We start from the raw sequence: 18,552 nt of genomic DNA, 5'->3' as shown, positions 1-18,552 counted from the left end.
GTGGAGGGGGCGGGGTTGGCGCGCGCGGGAATCGTCTGTGGGCGGCCGTCCGCCACCGAGCGTCATGGCCGTCTCCGTGCCGGGCTACTCGCCCAGCTTCAAAAGGCCGCCCGACACGTTGCGGCTCCGTCGAAAAAGGGCCCGGAGCCACGGGGCCGCCGCCTCCCCGACCTCTGAGCCGGCGCCCCGCCGCGCCGCGCTGGCCGCCGGGCTGCCCCTTCGCCCCTTCCCAGCCGCAGCGGGCACCGGCCGCGCGACCCCGGCCCGGAGGAACCCCTTCGCCCGCCTGGACAACAGGCACCCGACCGCCGCTGAGCCCCCCAGCGGGCCGGGCCCGGTGAGTGCTTGGTGGCCAGCAGGAGGGCGCTTTCGCGTTTCCTGGGTTGAGTAGCTGAGAAGCCGAGGCTGGATTGGGCGCGAACGTCGAAGCGAGCCGCGCTTGAGGCGACCCGAGCCCGGGGGGCGGCTGCGCTTGGACCGCCGGCTGGCTGGGGTGGCTACGGGCGGGGGCCGGGGTTCAGGGGCGCCGGAGCGGGATCAAGAGTGGGGTTCAGGAGGCGGGGGCGAAGGGTACCGGGGTGGGGTCGGGGTTCAGGAGCGCCAGAGCGTGGTCAGGGGTTGGGGTTCAGGAGGGCAGGAGCGAAGGGCACTGGGGCGGAGGTCAGTAGGACGGGGCTCGAGAAGCACCCGGTCAGGAGTCAGAGGTTGGGATTCAGGACTCAGGGTCGGTGTCAGGGGGCTAGGGGAGCCGCCCGCGCGAGCCTGCATCTGAGGAGGTGGCTGTAGCCCTGCGAACAGGGTGTAGAGATCGCAGCCTTCTCAGAAGAAGCCCTTTGGCAGGAAGATTACAGGACCCCGCTTTCCAGCGTGGATCCATGTCTCCGTTTCCGCGCACTGCCAATTATGGGATGGAGGAATGTTGAGTTATGGGGTCAAAATTTACTGGCATTTTGTCTTAACCCAAAGTCTTTAGGGTCTTTTGGTTTGATGTTTACCCATTAGTTAATAGATGCATATAATACGGGTGCTTTTTCTCAATTTTGATATTAAAGTTAATACACAAAACTGAAGTGAAAATTCCCATGTACTGATTTAGAGGCATACGAATTCATAAACTTGCCTTTACCGAGAAAGTTGCGTGCCAGGCTCTGTACATATTTAAAGCAAACTTCTTTGTTTAAGGGCATTTTTTTAACCTCAGGTTTTGGATTCTAATCAAGAAAATGATTTGCTATGGGAAGAGAAGTTTCCTGAAACAACCATTACTGAATTATCCAAGGTAAAACTTGTAAAATATCATTAGAATGTAGCTTTTTATAATGTGGATTTATACTACTCAGAAGCATTTTGGCCCTGGTTGCATCCTGGTGAAGTGATAGGGCTGCTAACCAGAAGGTTGGCAGTTCAGATTCACTAGCAGCTCCTTGGAAACTCTGTGGAGAAGTTCTGCTCGGTCCCCCAGGGTCGCTATGGGTCGAAATCAACTCTATAGTAACGGGTTTGGTTTTTGTTTTGTTTAGAAGCATTTTCCTTGGAAAAGTTTCACAGAAAGTCCTGATAGAGTGATCAGCTCTGTCAGGTGTCATCAAGTTGGTTCTGACTCATAGTGACCCCATGTACAACAGAACAAAACACTGCCCAGTCCTACACCATCCACACAGTTGTTGCTTGTTTGAGTCCGTTGTTGGAGCTACTGTGTCAGTCCATCTCCTTGAGGTCTTCCTCTTTTTTGCTGACCTTCTACTTTACCAAGCATGATGTCCTTGTCCAGAGACTGGTCCTTCCTGATAACATGTCTGGAGTACGAGAGACAAAGTTTCTGTCCTTGCTTCTGAGGAGCATTCTGGCTGTACTTCTTCCAGGACAAATTTGTTCATTTATCTGGCAGTCCATGGTATATTAAATACTCTTTGTCAATACTATAATTCAAAGCCATCAGTTCTTCAGTGTTCTTATACATTGTCCAGCTTTTATATGCATATGTAGCCGTTGAAAATATCATGGCTTGGGTCAGGCGCATCTTAGTCCTCAAGGTAACATCTTTGTTTTCGTAAGATTTTAAAGAGGTCTCTTGCAGCAGATTTGCCCAGGGTTGAAAAGATGGCATCAGCCAAGTTCAAGGACTTAGTGTGATGTCTTAATGTTTATGATGGCAACCAAGTAGGCATAGTAGATACGGGTTTTTCTGTCTCCAGCAGTTTTTAACACTCTTCTTCCTCGGATGATGACTCCTCAAACTCATCTCAGATTCAGCCCCTCCAGGCTCAGCTTCTTTTTGTACGTAGTCCTTCACCAGATCTTCAAACCAAATCCCCACGTTACCTCCACAGGTTGTTACATAGCACTGAACTTCACTGCCTACCACCACCATCCTTCCACACACAAAGACAGATACACACTCTTAATTCTGTCCCCCAGGTACCTCTGTTGTGATGGCTTGGTACGTGGATAGTGTATCCTAATGGCAGCAGGCTGCCAGAGGTCCCCAAGACCCAGTCTCCCGCTCTTTAGAAATATCTTTTTCAGATGGTCTGTTGAAGATAGTTCCCTCATCCCTGACATTTTTTTATAATATCGCCTAAAAGAATCCTTGTAATGTTGAGAATATTAATTTGAACGAAGAGTGAAACAGGCTGTGGGGTTTTGAGGTCATGTTTCTTAAATATGGCCCCTGAGGCCTTACCCATGTTAACTGTGGGAACAGATTAGCCCTGGTTCCAGAGTTTTCAGGGACTTAAAAGGTGCTTTCTAAAAGTACTTGGACGATTCCTACGTGGACATCAATAAGCAATGGTAGGTTTTAATTTTTATAAATTGTGATCATAAACACAATACTTGCCTATCGTAACAAAAACAGTATCCTGCTGAGTCGATTCTGACTCATAGTGACCCTATAGGACAGGATAGAACTGCCATATAGGGTTTCCAAGGAGCAGCTGGGGGATTCAAACTGCCACTCTTTTGGTTAGCAGCCAAGCTCTTTAACCAGCACGGCACTAGGGCTCCTAAAACGGTATAGAACTATATAAACTAAAAAGTAAAATCTGCCCTTCCACCACCATCTTCAATCCCCTACCCTCTACGCCAACAATAACAACAAAAAATCCTGGCTTCTCAACGGTGAGCAGTTTTCTGTGGTTCCTTCCAGACTTTCTCTTAGCATGCAGTATATTTTCAGTATTATTATACAGTCGTTTTAACACTGCAGTGATCACAGGTATGTCAGTTGGTAAAGTCTTAGGTTGGAGTTTTTCTTGAGACACTACTAATTTTTCTGTTCCTTGTTTTCTGAAAGACTCCACCTGTGTCCTCCGAAACTGATATTCCATCCTCAGAAAGTGCTGAGTTACCTGTGGACTGGAGTATTAAAACTCGACTCCTTGTCACCTCTTCTCAGCCTTTTGCCTGGGCAGATCATCTGAAAGCACATGAAGAGGCTCAAGGTCTTGTCCAGCACTGTAGGGGGACAGAAGTCACCTTACCTGAACATATTCAGGTAATTGCAAATAAAAATGAGCTCTTTTAAAGTGACAAGTGTGAAAATCTGCAGTGTTGTTCTTTAGTCTTAGTCCTGGGTTCATGATTTTTCCTTTCATTATTATTTTTCTTCCGACATTTAACACAAAGACTTGGAAAGTTTTGTATTTTCCAAGTTATGCTTTCATACAGTTTTTTTTGTTTGTTTGTTTTATTTTTGTCAGATTCAACAACTGCCCATTACATTTAGAATGAGGACTGAGGATTACTAAACATCACAGGCAGGAATTAATGTTATCTAAGGTCTTTTGAGAAAGAAAATATAAGGAGAAGACATGAAAAGCAATTGAGGAGTAAGACTGTGAAGGCCGATGGATCGTTTTTCTGATTTTCTTATATACAGTGTAGCGTTTTTTTAAACGCACTGTCTCTTGTTACCTGAGTGATGGTCCGATGTCAATTTAGTTAAGTTAGTGAGTTCTGGAATGGTTTTGAGAGAAGTGTCATTCCACTGGTCCCAAGCATCTCAGCACTCAAACCTAGGCTAAGGGGTTACTTAAAGGAGATACTGGTACATCTTTTCCGTTGAAGAGATCAGGATGGTTTATGATTCACACTATCGATTTTTTCTGTGTACTTTTGAAACAAGGTTGTATGGAAGGTTGAGTGTAGCGTTAGCTACACATACATACTCACATCTGCTCCTCATGATGAAAACGTAGTCATTGTTCTCGAGGACGTTGGAGATGGGAACTTGTTCCCATCTGCATTTAAGTGTTCCTGGTTTTATTGTTTAATGGACTGTTGCTGCCAGCAAGAAAGATTCTTCTCAATCAAGGACAGACTACACTTTAACCCCTATCAAGGTTATTGACACTTTTCTGTAGGAAGCAGTAGAGATTCTCAGACTAAGTGCTTGGTATATTCAACATCTCACTAATGAAATTTTGTATTTCTAATGGGGCAAAAAATGCCCAATGTCACCTGAATTTCAGGATACCAGGCTCTCCACCGAGCTCCGCTGTGCCTTCCAGCAGAGCCTCTTCTATTGGCTTCACCCTGCCTTGCCTTGGCTGCCACTATTCCCTCGTATAGGAGTGGATAGAAGAATGGCTGGAAAGACCAGCCCATGGTCAAATGATGAAACCCTACAACACGTTTTAATGAGCGACTGGTAAGATTAGTAAAAACAGTTGTGCGATCCAATAGTGAATTTTCATTTTAGCAATAAAACCTAGTGCTGTCTAGTCTGTTCCGACTTATGGTGACCCCATGTGTGACAGACTAGAACTGTTCCATTGGGTTTTCTTGGCTGTAAATCCTTACAGAAGTGAATCACCAGGCCATTTTTCCTTGACACCACTGAATGAGTTCAAACCACCAACCGTTAGGTTAGTAGTTGAGGCCAAATTGTTTATGCCAGTCAGGGACCTTTATTTTAGCAGCAGTCTCTGCTGTGTTTATCAGGTGAGATGCCTAATGGAAAGGCTCTATAAGTCTTCGTAAATTATCTTATCTGAAAATGTTAATTGTCCACGTTTAAACTGAACTCATCCATTCTTTATCCATTTGTGAAATGTAAGTATATATTACAGACATAATTCTTCAGTGTTCGTTCTTGTCAGTGGCTGCTTTAGTGCTCATCAACAGAAATGGATCAGAGAAAGTCAGGAACAACCAATTAAGTTTTGTTTTTAAAAAAATGGATTCATGTTCAAGTGGTAAACACTCTTAGGAATCATTAGTCAGTCCCCATGACCAATTTCAGTCCTTTAAAAGCCAAGTTGAATGTAACCACACCAATCCCCACCAGTATCTGTAATATTTGTGTTGTGTTTTAAACCAGCTGTTATATAATTGAGTAAATTTTAAAATGTTTAAATGTTGAGTTAAATGTTTAACAACTCCTAATGGAAAGTTTTTTGCTTCATAGGTCTGTGAGCTTTACTTCTCTGTATAATCTGCTGAAAACAAAGCTTTGCCCCTATTTCTACGTTTGTACTTACCAGTTCACTGTCCTTTTCCGGGCAGCAGGATTTGCAGGAAGTGATGTCATCACAGCTGTCATATCTCCCACAACTAGAGGTTTAAGGGAAGCTATGAAAAATGAAGGTAAAAGTATAGATATAAAGTGATGAGACAACACTTTATATAATAAACACTTAGCTCTCCTGACAAGTTAAATCATTTGAATTGTCTTTTATCAGTTGATTAGCAATAGTATTTTAAGAAATGTTTTATTTCTTAATTTATGATTTTATCTCATTAGTTATTTAGTTGAACCCTTACCCGTAGCTTTAATAGTGTTCCCTTTCTGTGCTTTCACAAGCAAACACATACTGGAATGGAAAGTCACTTCTAGAGTACAAATTAACCCCAGAACGAAATTTTCAGAGTGGGTTAGAACCCATGAGTGAATCATGAAATCAATTTACTGCCCTGAAGCAGCATTTTTTTTTTTAATGCAACTGACTAGAATATAATTTATGAAAGTATTGCATATAGTGAGTATATGGGCTGTTTTCTGAACCTTCTGTTTCAAGGGGATGTGTGCAAACGCGAGTGTGCATTTGTATTTTGTGGGCAGCTCTCTGGAAAACTTGAAAGCTACTGCCTTAGTAGATGAATTGTAAAAATGTGCATTTTCAGCTTTTGTACTCTCTGACAGTAGAACACACCTGTTAACTATTTTTAGGTTTTATTAAACTCAGGTACATTGTCTTTTTTCTAACGTAGGTATTGAATTTTCTCTGCCTTTAATTAAAGAAAATACCCATAAGAAGAAAACATCTGGAGCAAGCTTGGGACATGGGGAGTATGTAATTAAAATGACATTTTACACCATCCAGTGACTTACAGACTCTTGTGAAACACTTTTGTAGAGGTAACAGCTTTGTGAAACGGGAACCCTAACTGACTATAGCAATTTCCTAGGGAGCAACCAATCAGTGATGAGGATGAAGAGGAAAGTTTTTCCTGGCTGGAAGAGATGGGTGTGCAAGATAAAATTAAAAAACCTGACATACACTCTATCAAGTTGTATCCTTTCAATTACTATTACTGAATCATATGTATGAGCAATTGCACATTGAGTGGCAGTTTATAGGACTATAATCTTAAGATCATATTAAAATCAATTCTTTATTGTGACATTAAATGACAGATCTTAAGCACCAAGAAACTGAACAGTGACTATTATTTTAAAAGCGAAAGCATCCCGTTTTGATTGTTTGTGAAGGAACAGCACATGTTTCAGTGGAGAAGGAATTAGTCTTGGTTAGATGTCAACCTCTAGCAAATTCAGATGGTCAAAGAGAAATTATTTTGATCTAAAAATGTGACATGTTATTGCAGTGAATAGGGGTGGGTTGCAAGAGTATTTCCTCTTTATAATGGAGACCCAGGGATTCAGAATCAAGAGTATTGTTTTTCACACAAGTGTGGGTTTTGCATTGCAATTTCCTTGATTGTCATCTTCAGACGTAAAGAGAAACACGAAGTACAAATGGATCACAGGCCTGAGTCTGTTGTATTGGTGAAAGGAATCAACACCTTTACGTTGCTCAATTTTTTGATCAACTGTAAAAGTTTAGTTGCCACCTCAGGTCCACAAGCAGGACTTCCACCCACCCTGTTATCCCCTGTAGCTTTCAGAGGTGCCACAATGCAAATGCTTAAGGTAATAAAATGGGGAACAGAAATTCTTCACTAATCCCATAAACCTAGTACTTTTTTTTGGGTCAGTTATTTTAAAATTTTTTAATAGCTAATTAACTCCATCTTGTCACTTTTTTTTTTTTTTTTGTCACATTTTAGTACGTTTTTTCTTTTGTTTTTGCATTCCTCCCAGTAAAAACCTTGATAAAACAAACTTGTCACATGAAAATAGACTGTTCTTTACTAAGTGTGATTGGCAACAGAAGCATTTTGGTGTTCATTTCCTTTTTGCCATTTAAGGAAACATTGTTTAATCTCATTTTTGTTTCACTTCTATACCAATAAAAGAATATAGTCAAAAACATATAGATCTCAAAAACTGGATCATGGATAAGTGAAAAGAATAAAGGAGTAACAAAACTATGTTTTTGAAAAAATTAATATATGTAAATACAAAATATATACCAAATATTAACAGCAAAATTGAATGATTTACTCTTCTCAGTGTTCTGCATTAAAAGCGTATTACTAAATCAGAAAAGATAACTATATGAAAAAAATTGTATTTTCTAATAATATAGTTAAACAGAAAGTCTTTTGGAGAGGATATTGGAAACCCTGGTGGCATAGTAGTTAAAAGCTACGGCTACTAACCTAAAGGTTGGCAGTTCCAATCCACCAGTTGCTTTTTGGAAACCATATGGGGCAGTTCTGCTCTGTCCTATAGGGTCACTATGAGTCGGAATCCACTCAACGACAGTGGATTTGGTTTGGTTTTTTATTGGAGCTCTGGTGGCATAGCGTTAAGAGCTTGGCAGCTAACCAAAAGGTCAGCAGTTCAATGTATCTTAGGAACTACTTTTGTTCCTTGATGTTAAAGAAAGGAAAACTCAAATGAAAGATTATTGAAAACAGTTTTAGCTAGGGGACAAAAGCACTGTTACCTTGAGATGTGGTGATTATTAATTTTCTTTAAAATTTTATGAAGGCACGAAGTGTCAATGTGAAGACGCAAGCTCTTTCTGGATACAAAGATCAATTTAGTTTGGAGATTACAGGTCCTGTCATGCCACATTCTCTCCATTCTGTGACCATGCTACTCAAATCTTCACAGGCTGGGTCTTTTTCAGCAGGACTGTATACACATGAGCCAACTGCTGTATTTAATATCTGCCCACCAGTGGATAAAGAACTGGATAAAGTAAGTAGCAGCTCTAAACAGATTGAATTAATAACTTTTTTTTTTAACTGCCCTAATCAAATTGAGTTTAATCAAACAAGCTGGAGGAAATTATAGTGACTAATGATGGGACCAACCTTGTTCCAAGTTATCGAAGTGCAGAACTTGGTTTTAATCAATTATGAATTGCTAAGAGGAAGGGATAATGTCTATATTGAAGTTGCTTTTGTGAGATAAATTTTGTTAATTCAGACCCTCGTTGTACTCATTTAAATAACAGTGACTAAAAATTTCCCAATGAAAAAAAAGGCAGATTTTTATTTGCATTGTCCTCTCAGTTCCAGAACCTCAGGGCTGAGCTTCAGACTGGTTCATTCTGATTCAAACACCTGAGAATTTTCCTTTCTAACAAGTTCCCAGGTGATGCTAATGCTGCTGGTTAAGGACCAATTCTGAGAAGTAGAGGAGCAGTGGTTCTCAAAAGTTTACGTTTAAGAATCACTGGGGAAAGGTCTAGTTAAAATATAGATTCCAATTCAGTATATCTGGGGTAGAAATGCAAGTTCTTGGCAGGAGTTTGAACTGGAATGAACCTTTTAAAAAACCCTGCTTCATTCAGGGTGCCTGATTCCTTTATAAGGTTTATGGAAGTTAAGTCTTAAATCAGAAACACAATTTGGTACAGGTATTTAACTGTATTTGCCTTTAATTTTGAACATACTTTGGAGGGTTGTAATAAAGAATTAATACCTTTAAGATTGCCCCATACTTTATCAGTTCACTATAGACTTGTAAAAACGTCAGCATTTTAGGATTCTGTTAGGATTCAAAACTTGTAGTGCCAACTTCTGGTATGTGAATTGCCGTTGTGTACTGTCACATGGATTCCCACTCAGCAACCCTCCATGAGAGCTGAACTGCCCCACGGGGTTTCCCAGGCTGTAATCTTTAAAGAAATATGAATCCAAAAAGACGCCCATGGTAATTATTAAAAGCTCAGTGTTCAAAGACTGATGTGCTTCATATGAATTTCCACAGGAGACTGTTCGTAAGGAGCTTGCCAACTGTGGGTTGCATCCTAAGACTCTGGACCAACTTAGTCAAGTACCATTATTGGGAAAGTCATCTTTACGGCATGTCGAAATGAGTGACTACACTTATAATTGGAGATCCTGACTACTAAAGTAAGCTTAAATGGAAACTTTGAGGAAAAAAGCCTTCTAACAAGGAAAGTCAAGATTCTTTAAAAGAGTGGCTTTAAAGTTCATTTTGGAAGCTAAAAGAAAGCAGTATTACTAAATATATTCAAACATTCGTAAACTTTACATTTTATTAAACGCACTAAGCAGGATTAAGGTGTTTTTTTCTAAATCATTTCATTGTTGTTGAGAAGGATTAAGTTCTTAGATCAATATTTTCTACTTTACTATTTTTATATTAGATATTCAAGTATGAAGGTAACTCAAACTTAAAAAACTCAAATACTTTGAAAATTCTAGATCTTTACAGCCTCGTTACGAACAAAGTAGAAAACTGAATTGCTGTCTTGTGTTTTCATTCAGACAGATGAGCAGTTACCGGCAGTGTGGTATTGTGACCAGTGGCATCGGGGCAAATGTAGTTGACAATTTACCTAAGGCTAATAATAGTTATTTTATAGGTTCTCATTTTATATAGGTAGAAAATATCTACTGGGCTGACTGTTGATGCTTCTACCTTGGCTTCCTTCCTCCTGAGTTAAAATCTATCTATCCTCAAATATATTTAAATGTTTTTTAAATGCCTGTTAATCCAGAGAAAAGGGTATTTTGTACTCCATGTAGAGAAGTAAAGTGTTGTAAAGTCTGCTCAGCTTGAACATCAGTGAGATAGAACTTCATGTGCTTGTAGAGGTGTGTGTATATATAATTCAATTTGTCTTAAATAAATGTGCTTAGAAATCAAAGGCATTGAGAAAAGTACTAGTATTCGAAGAAGTATTTGTTCACTTTATAGTCCAGAAAATAAAACACCACATTTATTCCAGAGAAGTTTGTATTTGGGCCTTAAGCTTTTGAAAATAAAGTTTAGAGACATAGCATATGAATACCACTGTAATACACATGAAATAGTCTAGCAGACCCTAAAAATTAACATGAACTTAAACTTTCTCATAGTCAACAAAATAGTGGCTGGGTGCCGATTTTATTAGATAAGTTGGTTACAGCATTTTAATTATCGTTTTTAATCTACCTAGGTGTAGCTGAAATTCAGAATGCACATCAAAGTAAAACTATGTCACAACTCAATGCCATACTAAAATGGACTTGGCCTCTGCAGAAATCCTACTCAGACTTCATTTTGACTCCCTTCTTATGGCCCAAGTGGCTTTAACAGGAACGCAGGACTTAGTGCCAACCACCACACAACATACCACTTTCTTCTTAGAGCCTCTACAAAATTTGAAGGGGAGGTGGTGGCATTAGCCCTGTGGAATGATGTTGCTTGATCACCTTGCTAACACTGGCCCAGAGTCTGTCCAGCAGAACCATTGTGAAACAAGGTGCACAGCCCCTCAGTGATTACAGGCAAGTGTTACAGCAGCCTAGCCACAGGGAGGGAGTTACAGCATAGTACAAAAGACAATATAAAAGCATTATTTCACATTCCACACTGAAGATTACTGATGCCTTCAAACAATCGATTGTTTGGATGTTAGCCACTTAAACAAATACATCACTAAGGTAAACAATATAAACATACCAAAACCCTGTATGGTTAAATACAATTTCCATGGTACAAAAATCAAAGCCTGGAGATGTTTGTACAGATTGCTTTTTACACAGTGTCTTAAATTGCCAAATATTTACAACATTAAGGAGGAGAGATACATTTTGATGCAGAGTAAAATGATCTGAAATGATTACTATAAAACCTCAATCTATCTACGTGAGGCACTCCTGAAGCAAGTGGCATTAGCCATGAGGTCCTTTGGTACAAGGCCCATCGCTTGAAGAACCACAGTAGCTGCTGTGGCTTTAGCATGCTTCTTATTAGGGCTGGCAAAGCTGGGCTGGTAAGCGCTTCCATTTATCAATACCTATTCAAGAAAAACATACAATTGGGCTGGTAAGGGCTTCCATTTCTCAATACCTATTCAAGAAAAACATACAATAAGAACAGCATCAAACTTTAATATCTATTAGCTTTGTAATTTTTCACTAAATGCTAACAACTATAAAACCCATACTATGTAAGTTAAATGAACATCAACCCAGAAGAGGCAAAATCATTTTGGGAAAGGGGACTGCAAACTAAGCAGGTCTCCAAATGAAAAAAATTTCCGATACAAGTAAATTAATTCCCCCATGTTCTACTAGAAAATATCAACAGATTACTGGCCAGATTTTGCCCACATCTTTTCCCTCCAAGATATTACAGACCATATTAAGATAACCCTTCAGCATAGAAATCCCACCGCTCTACCCATACTATATACATCCCCAACCCAAAATTGGCATATTAACCCTGTGACCATGTAATGCCTATCCATCACCCTCTATCATTAAGTCACCAAATTAATAAACATATACAATTAATGCAGAAATTCATATTTACCCTAAAGAGAAAATGTTTGCGATGATCAGGGCCACTATCATGGACCAAGAGAAATTCAGGTGGTTGCCACCTTCTCTTATTACAGATTTCCATCAAGGCAGACACAGGATGTTTGCCTGCAGAGAAAAAAAAAATAACCAGTTAAAAATTATTTCCATCATCTTCTGCAACAAATTATCAACTGGGGGGCGGGGGCGCAAGAGGAAATTCCGAAGTGCACTCTCACCTGACAGATCCTTCATTGCAGCAGAGAAGTTCCCAGATCTCTTTTGTGCTCTTTCTCCTACTGCAACGAGACCTTTAAAGAAGAAAAAGCCAAGTGTTCACTGAACAAATGCCAAGGCATCATTTTAAGTTACAACATAGTGAAACGAATATTCCCTCTGAACCTCAGTCCACGCCTTCAAATACAACAGTCAACGCGCTCCTACTACACTGGATTTACCAACACTAGTAGTTTGCTGGGTTTCGGTATATAAATCTACATTTTATATCACATGTATTGGTATTGGAAATAGTATAAAAATAAAATGTTTGGCAAACACAAGAATTTAAGTGCCATCGTCACCAACAGCTCTAGGACTGTTGCTTTGTTAGTTTAAAAAGGAGTGGCTATTTCAATGATTCTTAAGGGTTTCTTTTCCCACAAAAAACAATTCCCAGTTAAATATACCAAAAAATGTTAAGGGTCTTAAGCCAAAAAAAAAAAAAAAAAGTGAGGAAGGCTATCTCTAAGGATAAACTGGTCACTGCTTCCCCCAGCAAATACTTTCTTAGTAAGAGACCTTCTCAAATGGGAAACCTCTTTGCATAAGCTCCCTTTCCCATGGTTTAACTATGAAAGCTACTAGAGCAGGTCCCCCCTTCTATCCCAAGCAGTGCTTTCCCAGCTTCCGTGACCAGGGAGAATTCGTCAACCACTCCCTGGCTGCCTTCCCAAACCTGCCCTGGGAAACGTGCTGCTCTGAGAACTTCCACCCAGGCCACGCCGCACGATGGGATTATGCATGGCATCCATGGTTCTTTCCTTCCAAGAAACCACCTCTCATGATGGTTTTAAGACTCTATTCAGCTTTTTCTAAGTAATGATTTCAATGTGATACAATCAGTACAAACAAGGCCCTGTTCTAATTTAATGCTACATGATAGGATAATTACGTTACCTGCAGCCTATCATATGTACGTGATTACAATAAATTCCCTCTCATTGGAACTTAAATGGCAACGAAGTAGATGACAATACTCTATGATTCTAATGGAAAATATATTAAAAACAAATTTTTGTTGCAAAGCCAGAACATTTTCCAAATTCATGAAGACACATTAATTGTATTAACTTCAATAACTTCTTATATGACTACAAAATAATCACAGGAAAAACTCCCAGTCTTAGGTTTAAACAAGCTACTGAAACCACACTGAGCTGGAAGCCCCTTGTGATTCTACTTAGGACATTACTCCAGGTGAAGAATGATATAAAAGATACCAATTAGCGGCTGGGTGCTAAGTATATTTAATACAGCAACTAAATGCAGGCAAGCAACACCGCCCCCCCACACCCCCCAGCTTCTGAAAACAGTAGCAAGATAGACTCAGTGGTAAAGGTTCCAAGGTGACCGAACACAAGTTCGCATTTGATTTGTAAACCCTCAGGCAGTATGAGGTAACACTGTTTGGTCAGCGGCTGGTCTACTATGCTCTCCAGTCCCACCCCAACAGAGCTCAATTAGTCAGCCTGAAAAGAGGGACAAACAAAAGGGATTTATGGCGTGAAAACAAAGAAGCATTGCAATGGACCATAAGGATGAAAAAATCTGAGAAAGACCAAGCATATGGCCCCCACCAAGAGAAAACACAAAATGGAAATTCCATTTTTCTGGACATGAAACCTAGTTAAAATTGTAATCATGTAATTAGATGCATGCATATTCCCCATAATATTCAGCAAATAGCACTGACAAAAGTTGCCTTTTAAAAGCTCCAATTAGTGTCTCCAACTACATTTACGTTAAAATAAGCTGCTGTATGTGAAAATGAGTGAAACTTATTTTTTCTGACAAAAGAGCTATACATCTACACCAGAACTATACCTAGTGCAGCATCACTGGGATCAAAGCCATGTGTAAAGCTGATGAAACTTTAACTAGAAAGGAGATGCAATAATGAGCATTCCAAAAAGACTTTCTCACCTTTTCGGTCTGTCTTAAAATCAACTAGAATAGGTTCCTTATTTCCTTCTTTATTTTTTCCTAATCCTTCTCCTTCTCTCCAGCCCATTTTTCTCATCAAAACGGCTCCCATTCCTCCAGTTACCGGGGCTGCTCTTAAGAACTGATCCTATCCAGAGAAAGAAAGGTAAAATGTCCCCATTTTACAGTTAGAATTTGATTACAAACTCACTGGTAACGTTCTAAAAAAAGTCTTACTTCTAGAACTGTTGCAGTTATTACAGCAAGTAAATATAAATGCGTCTATACTTTTATATACAGTTTACTTCACATATTTTCTTTTTACATTAACATAATAGTACTTTATTTGAAAATAAGGCAAGTAAATGGCAGTTTTAAAACAGTGGCCCTTATGCCCCCCTCCAAAAAAAAATTAGAACACTCCTGTTTCGTCCACTATTTAGGTTCACTGGTATCTCTTCTTAGCTTGCAAAATAAAAAGAAGGCAGTGTTAAAAACATTCAATAATATTAATTGTCCCAGGTGTACCTAGTTAATGAGTAAAGCCCAGAAATCACTGAGAAAGAGTTTGGACACTGAAGAAGCATACTGTTGTCATCCAAAGTTTCCTTCCCCATGCTACCATACAACAAGTATTTTTTACATAGAAAATTCCTATGAAGCAAAAAGATAACTCTTTTAAAATAAACTTATACGGTACAAATTTATCTATTCAATAAACATAAGACAATCACAGAAAATACCCTGTAAATATACCAAACTGAATCTGAATTCTTTTAAAACCTAGCTTGATGTTAAAAGACTTTTAAAAAACTCCTTAAACGTTTACATACCTAGGCCTCGGTAGCAGCAGTGTTGTGAATAGTAGGGCTGGCACTGACCGGGGCAAGAAGACAGCTACAAGGATTTGGCCCTGAAACAAGTTTCCATATAGAGGGGTGAAAGTTCACAGGTTATTCTGTGAACAGTCATCTCTCTTGTATCCAACCCACTGAACCATAATTTCCATCAAAGCAGCAAACCGCTTAATGTCATAAGATGCACAACTGTATACATTAGCATGATCAGTTCTTTTCACTTAAGCAAGATTTGATGCCTTGTTTTAAAGGGCATTCATGTACATATAACAAACAGTTTTGAATTCAACTGTTGATCTTTATGGCCATTTTTAAAAAAATATTTGACATTCATCTCCAAATTGTGCTGTATTTCCCCTTGTGTTTAAATTCCAGTTTAATTCTCTAGCATTAACTTATCAACAGAGGGAGCCAAAACTTTTGGTAGCTCTGGAAATAGTATACGTTATCATCTCCTGTATTGATAAGGGAATACTCAGTGTAAAAAAAGTTTTATTTTACACAGCAGTAAAACTGTATCACGTTGTTTCCCAGCTTTTTAATTACATGCTGGGGAGAAAACATGCCAATGGTGTATGACTAGACATTAAGTTCAACGAGACGCTCTGATGGAAGGAGGCAGCTGTGGAGGTAAAAACAGACCCCTGGTTCAGTTCCTTTACTTGGTGCAGGCCATGCAGTGTAGATGTTTAAAGAGAAAAGTTAGCTGATGCTTGGGTATCAACTGCCTTGATGCTACACACCTAGAATGATTTTTACTTACTTCCAGGTTCATCCGCCCCTCTTTTCCAGGAAACACTCCTAAAAAAAAGGGCAACTGTGCAGAATACAATACAAACCCCCAAAGAACCCAGGTTTCCGTTTTTGTTTTCCATTAGTATCTGCATCTGTTTCTTTACCCCAGTGTGAATGCAGTTCAAAAAAAACGCTGATTAATCCAGTAAGACCCCAACAACAAATACTTATCAGGTGATGACCAAATCATCTCATTTCAGAAAACAAGGGTTCTTATAAATCAATAACCATTTCAGATGTTTTACTGAAGAAAGTATCTTTAAAACTTTCCCTTTTTTTCATCTAAGAATATACTGCAACACATTTAAAAAGGACACGGAAAATGCTGGCATTCCGTGTGGTTTTTAACATAGAAAAGAGGGTGTTAAGACTATACTTAGGCCAGAAAAGCCGAAAGATCATTTGAACGAGTTTTCTGAAAACACCTCAGCATTAAATGAATAGACGGTAGCTGCGATATTTGACAGTAAAGATACAGGTTAGACTTCCAGTTGCCTAATGACTTTTCTGAATATTCTGCCCATTTTTATAAATAAAATGTTCTTTCTTTAAAATACGAGCTGCAAATATTCTTCAGTAATTCTATACAAAAAAAACATTTTACTGGAAGATTGCTTTCTTCTATAATAATTTAAAATTTGGTCTGATCACATCTTTATCTCATGGTAATTTACCAAAAATAGTTCCTAGGATATATTTACATAAAATATAAGGGCAAAATCTTTGGGTTCTACGTATGACTAAACATTTTAAATTTATTTAGTATCTACGAACTGCCTACAATACTGAAAATACAAAGAAAGATACATATTTTAGAAGAGTAAGGAGCCAACTGAATCACTGTGAGATTCACTTTTTTAAAAAGTTATTTATGTTAAGGACATAACGGTATTTAGAAGTATACAAGCATTAAGGACCAGCACTTCAGTATACAGATGAAGACTAAACTTTTGCAATGGGAACATACACATGCATCAGTTTCTACCTAGCAATAACACCTAGCTATTTCATGATGTGCCTAAGGGCTGAACACTGCTATAATCTTCAAGACTAACTTCCTAACATCTGAGTTCAGCTTCAACACTAAATAGTATTAAGAATTAAAACTGTTAAAGAAACAGATGTACAAGTATAATTCTTCCCACAAAGATGAAAGCTATTTTTCAAAAGCACTTTGACATTTTAATTACTGTTAACACGGATTAGTCCAAAATGAATCCAAACTTAAAAATATTTTGTTAGATTCTCATCCCTTCTTCCAACACCAATCCCCAGTAAACTATTTAAGCTACATGTTTTTAATGTATCTGAACATGTACTCATTATGCACACATTAGTGTAACTATTTCCATAAAAACTGGCAGGCAAAGTGAGGATATAGGATGTTTTTATATTAATTTTGTTAAAAGGAGAATCACAGAGATAAAACTATCAAAACTGAAATAACTGTTATGAGATTATAACATCTGAAGCAACCAATGTTTCACTTTTCAGAAATACAGTTCATTCACTGGCACTCAAGGCAGCTCGTTATAGGTATCCTTTCCATAACTGATTACCACTCTGTGAGGCGGTAGTAAAGACTGTCTCCACTGGAAACTTGCCTATCACACAAGCAGCCAGGAGGGCAGTGGGATAAAGAAACCTTCCCCCATCCATTAGACCACGAGCCTCCCCGTTTCAGCACTGCTATGTTGCCAGTAACCCTGAAACAAATTTCCCATCACCCGTCCAACCAAGCCACATCCCTTCACCACAATGCACTTCTTCACAAAGCCCTTCTTAACCACCTAGGACTCCCCCAGCAATGAGGCAGCCGTAGGTAGAGTTCACAGGTCTTAGTGCAGGAATCTGAAACCAGGTGCGCCTATGTCTCCGCAGCACGAGGCATCCATCCTCTCCTTTGAGCTTAGGTCTCATGTGTCCTGTTTTTTCATGAGATCAGTGGGTCTCAAACTGAGTCTGTGGATCACCAGAGGCCACCCGGGCCTAAATGGCGGTCCACGAATAGCATTCTCCATCCCCACCCCACACTCCAGCCATCCTCCCAGTCCCACAGCAAGATCGCCACATGCAATGCTAACATTAGGGCCTCCCAACCACTTGCTGTAACCAATGGCTGACAACCACAGGGACCTGGGGCTGGAGTTCACATGAGGGATGAGGAACAGGGACTTTAAGGGGGCACAGGCACTAAGGAAGGGGGTAAGAAGGACAGCAGAACAGAGACATGGGAAAGGAGGGTGGTGGAAGGCTCTTGGGGGCAGTGATCCACCCAAAATAAACCTGTAACAAAGTGTCCCATGATGAGAAGAAACTGAGAACCACTGATTAGATTAGTAGCCCAACAGGAACTGGAAAGTCTTGAACAGCACCTGATACACTGTTGGTGTTAAAAACAGGGCTTTGAACCAGTTCTGGTTCGAACCCCCGCTGAGAATTGGCATTTCTAACAAGTTCCCAGGCGATGCTAACCCTTCTGGTTAGGGACCAATTCTGAGACCCACTAGTAAGAGCAGTGGTTCTCAAAACTTATTATACCTAAGAATCACCTGGGGATTTCGTTAAAATGTAGATTCTGATTCAGTATATTTGGGATGGAAGTTCAAATCCTCAGCAGGAGCTGGAACTGGAATGAGCCGGTTCAAAGCCCTGATTAAAAATACAGTTTAAAAAAAAAAAAAAACCACCAGCAGCAATAATAAAAACAGCCTAAGGATATAAACTGGATGGCTCTTGGGCCGTGTTTATACATTTGCCACTGTCTCATAGAGTCTGGTCCATCTTCTGCGTCCATCCT

At 39.6% G+C, this 18,552-nt stretch overlaps 2 protein-coding genes across 8 annotated transcripts in view; one reads left to right on the top strand and one right to left on the bottom strand.

Annotated features, from left to right (window-relative positions):
• The first annotated feature begins 51 nt into the window (after positions 1-51).
• DONSON (DNA replication fork stabilization factor DONSON) lies at positions 52-18,469 on the top strand. Of its 7 annotated transcripts, none has more exons than XM_010590306.3 (11): positions 52-337; positions 1,202-1,279; positions 3,296-3,496; positions 4,473-4,651; positions 5,411-5,589; positions 6,214-6,292; positions 6,412-6,516; positions 6,958-7,156; positions 8,265-8,335; positions 9,353-9,498; positions 9,877-18,469. In XM_010590306.3, exons 1-10 carry the CDS (start codon positions 65-67, stop codon positions 9,459-9,461), a joined length of 1,473 nt encoding a protein of 490 aa, XP_010588608.2. In that variant the 5' UTR covers positions 52-64; the 3' UTR covers positions 9,462-9,498; positions 9,877-18,469. The 7 variants fall into 7 exon arrangements, with proteins under 7 accessions (XP_010588608.2, XP_010588605.2, XP_010588609.2 ...); XM_010590303.3 differs by having other exon boundaries at positions 8,123-8,335; XM_010590307.3 differs by having other exon boundaries at positions 8,268-8,335; positions 9,353-18,469.
• Positions 10,331-18,552, bottom strand: part of SON (SON DNA and RNA binding protein) — a 32,611-nt gene continuing 24,389 nt past the window's right edge. Inside the window, 7 exon segments of the mRNA XM_064273209.1 lie at positions 10,331-11,178; positions 11,181-11,204; positions 11,207-11,263; positions 11,265-11,393; positions 11,912-12,027; positions 12,138-12,209; positions 14,101-14,248. Coding sequence (XP_064129279.1) covers positions 11,017-11,178; positions 11,181-11,204; positions 11,207-11,263; positions 11,265-11,393; positions 11,912-12,027; positions 12,138-12,209; positions 14,101-14,248 — 708 coding nt within the window. The 3' untranslated portion in view covers positions 10,331-11,016.

This window comes from Loxodonta africana, chromosome 20, assembly GCF_030014295.1.
Source record: "Loxodonta africana isolate mLoxAfr1 chromosome 20, mLoxAfr1.hap2, whole genome shotgun sequence".
NCBI classification, from domain to species: domain Eukaryota; kingdom Metazoa; phylum Chordata; class Mammalia; order Proboscidea; family Elephantidae; genus Loxodonta; species Loxodonta africana.
The sequence above is the reverse complement of the archived record's forward strand: the minus strand, read 5'-3'. Positions and strand labels throughout refer to the sequence as shown.

Excerpts from the sequence above, each read along its gene's own strand:
- DONSON (XM_010590303.3), top strand. The coding sequence starts at position 65 with ATGGCCGTCTCCGTGCCGGGCTACTCGCCCAGCTTCAAAAGGCCGCCC. Across the intron at positions 3,497-4,472 it reads CCTTACCTGAACATATTCAG|GATACCAGGCTCTCCACCGA; the intron begins GTAATTGCAAAT and ends CCTGAATTTCAG. Across the intron at positions 8,336-9,352 it reads TGGATAAAGAACTGGATAAA|GAGACTGTTCGTAAGGAGCT; the intron begins GTAAGTAGCAGC and ends GAATTTCCACAG.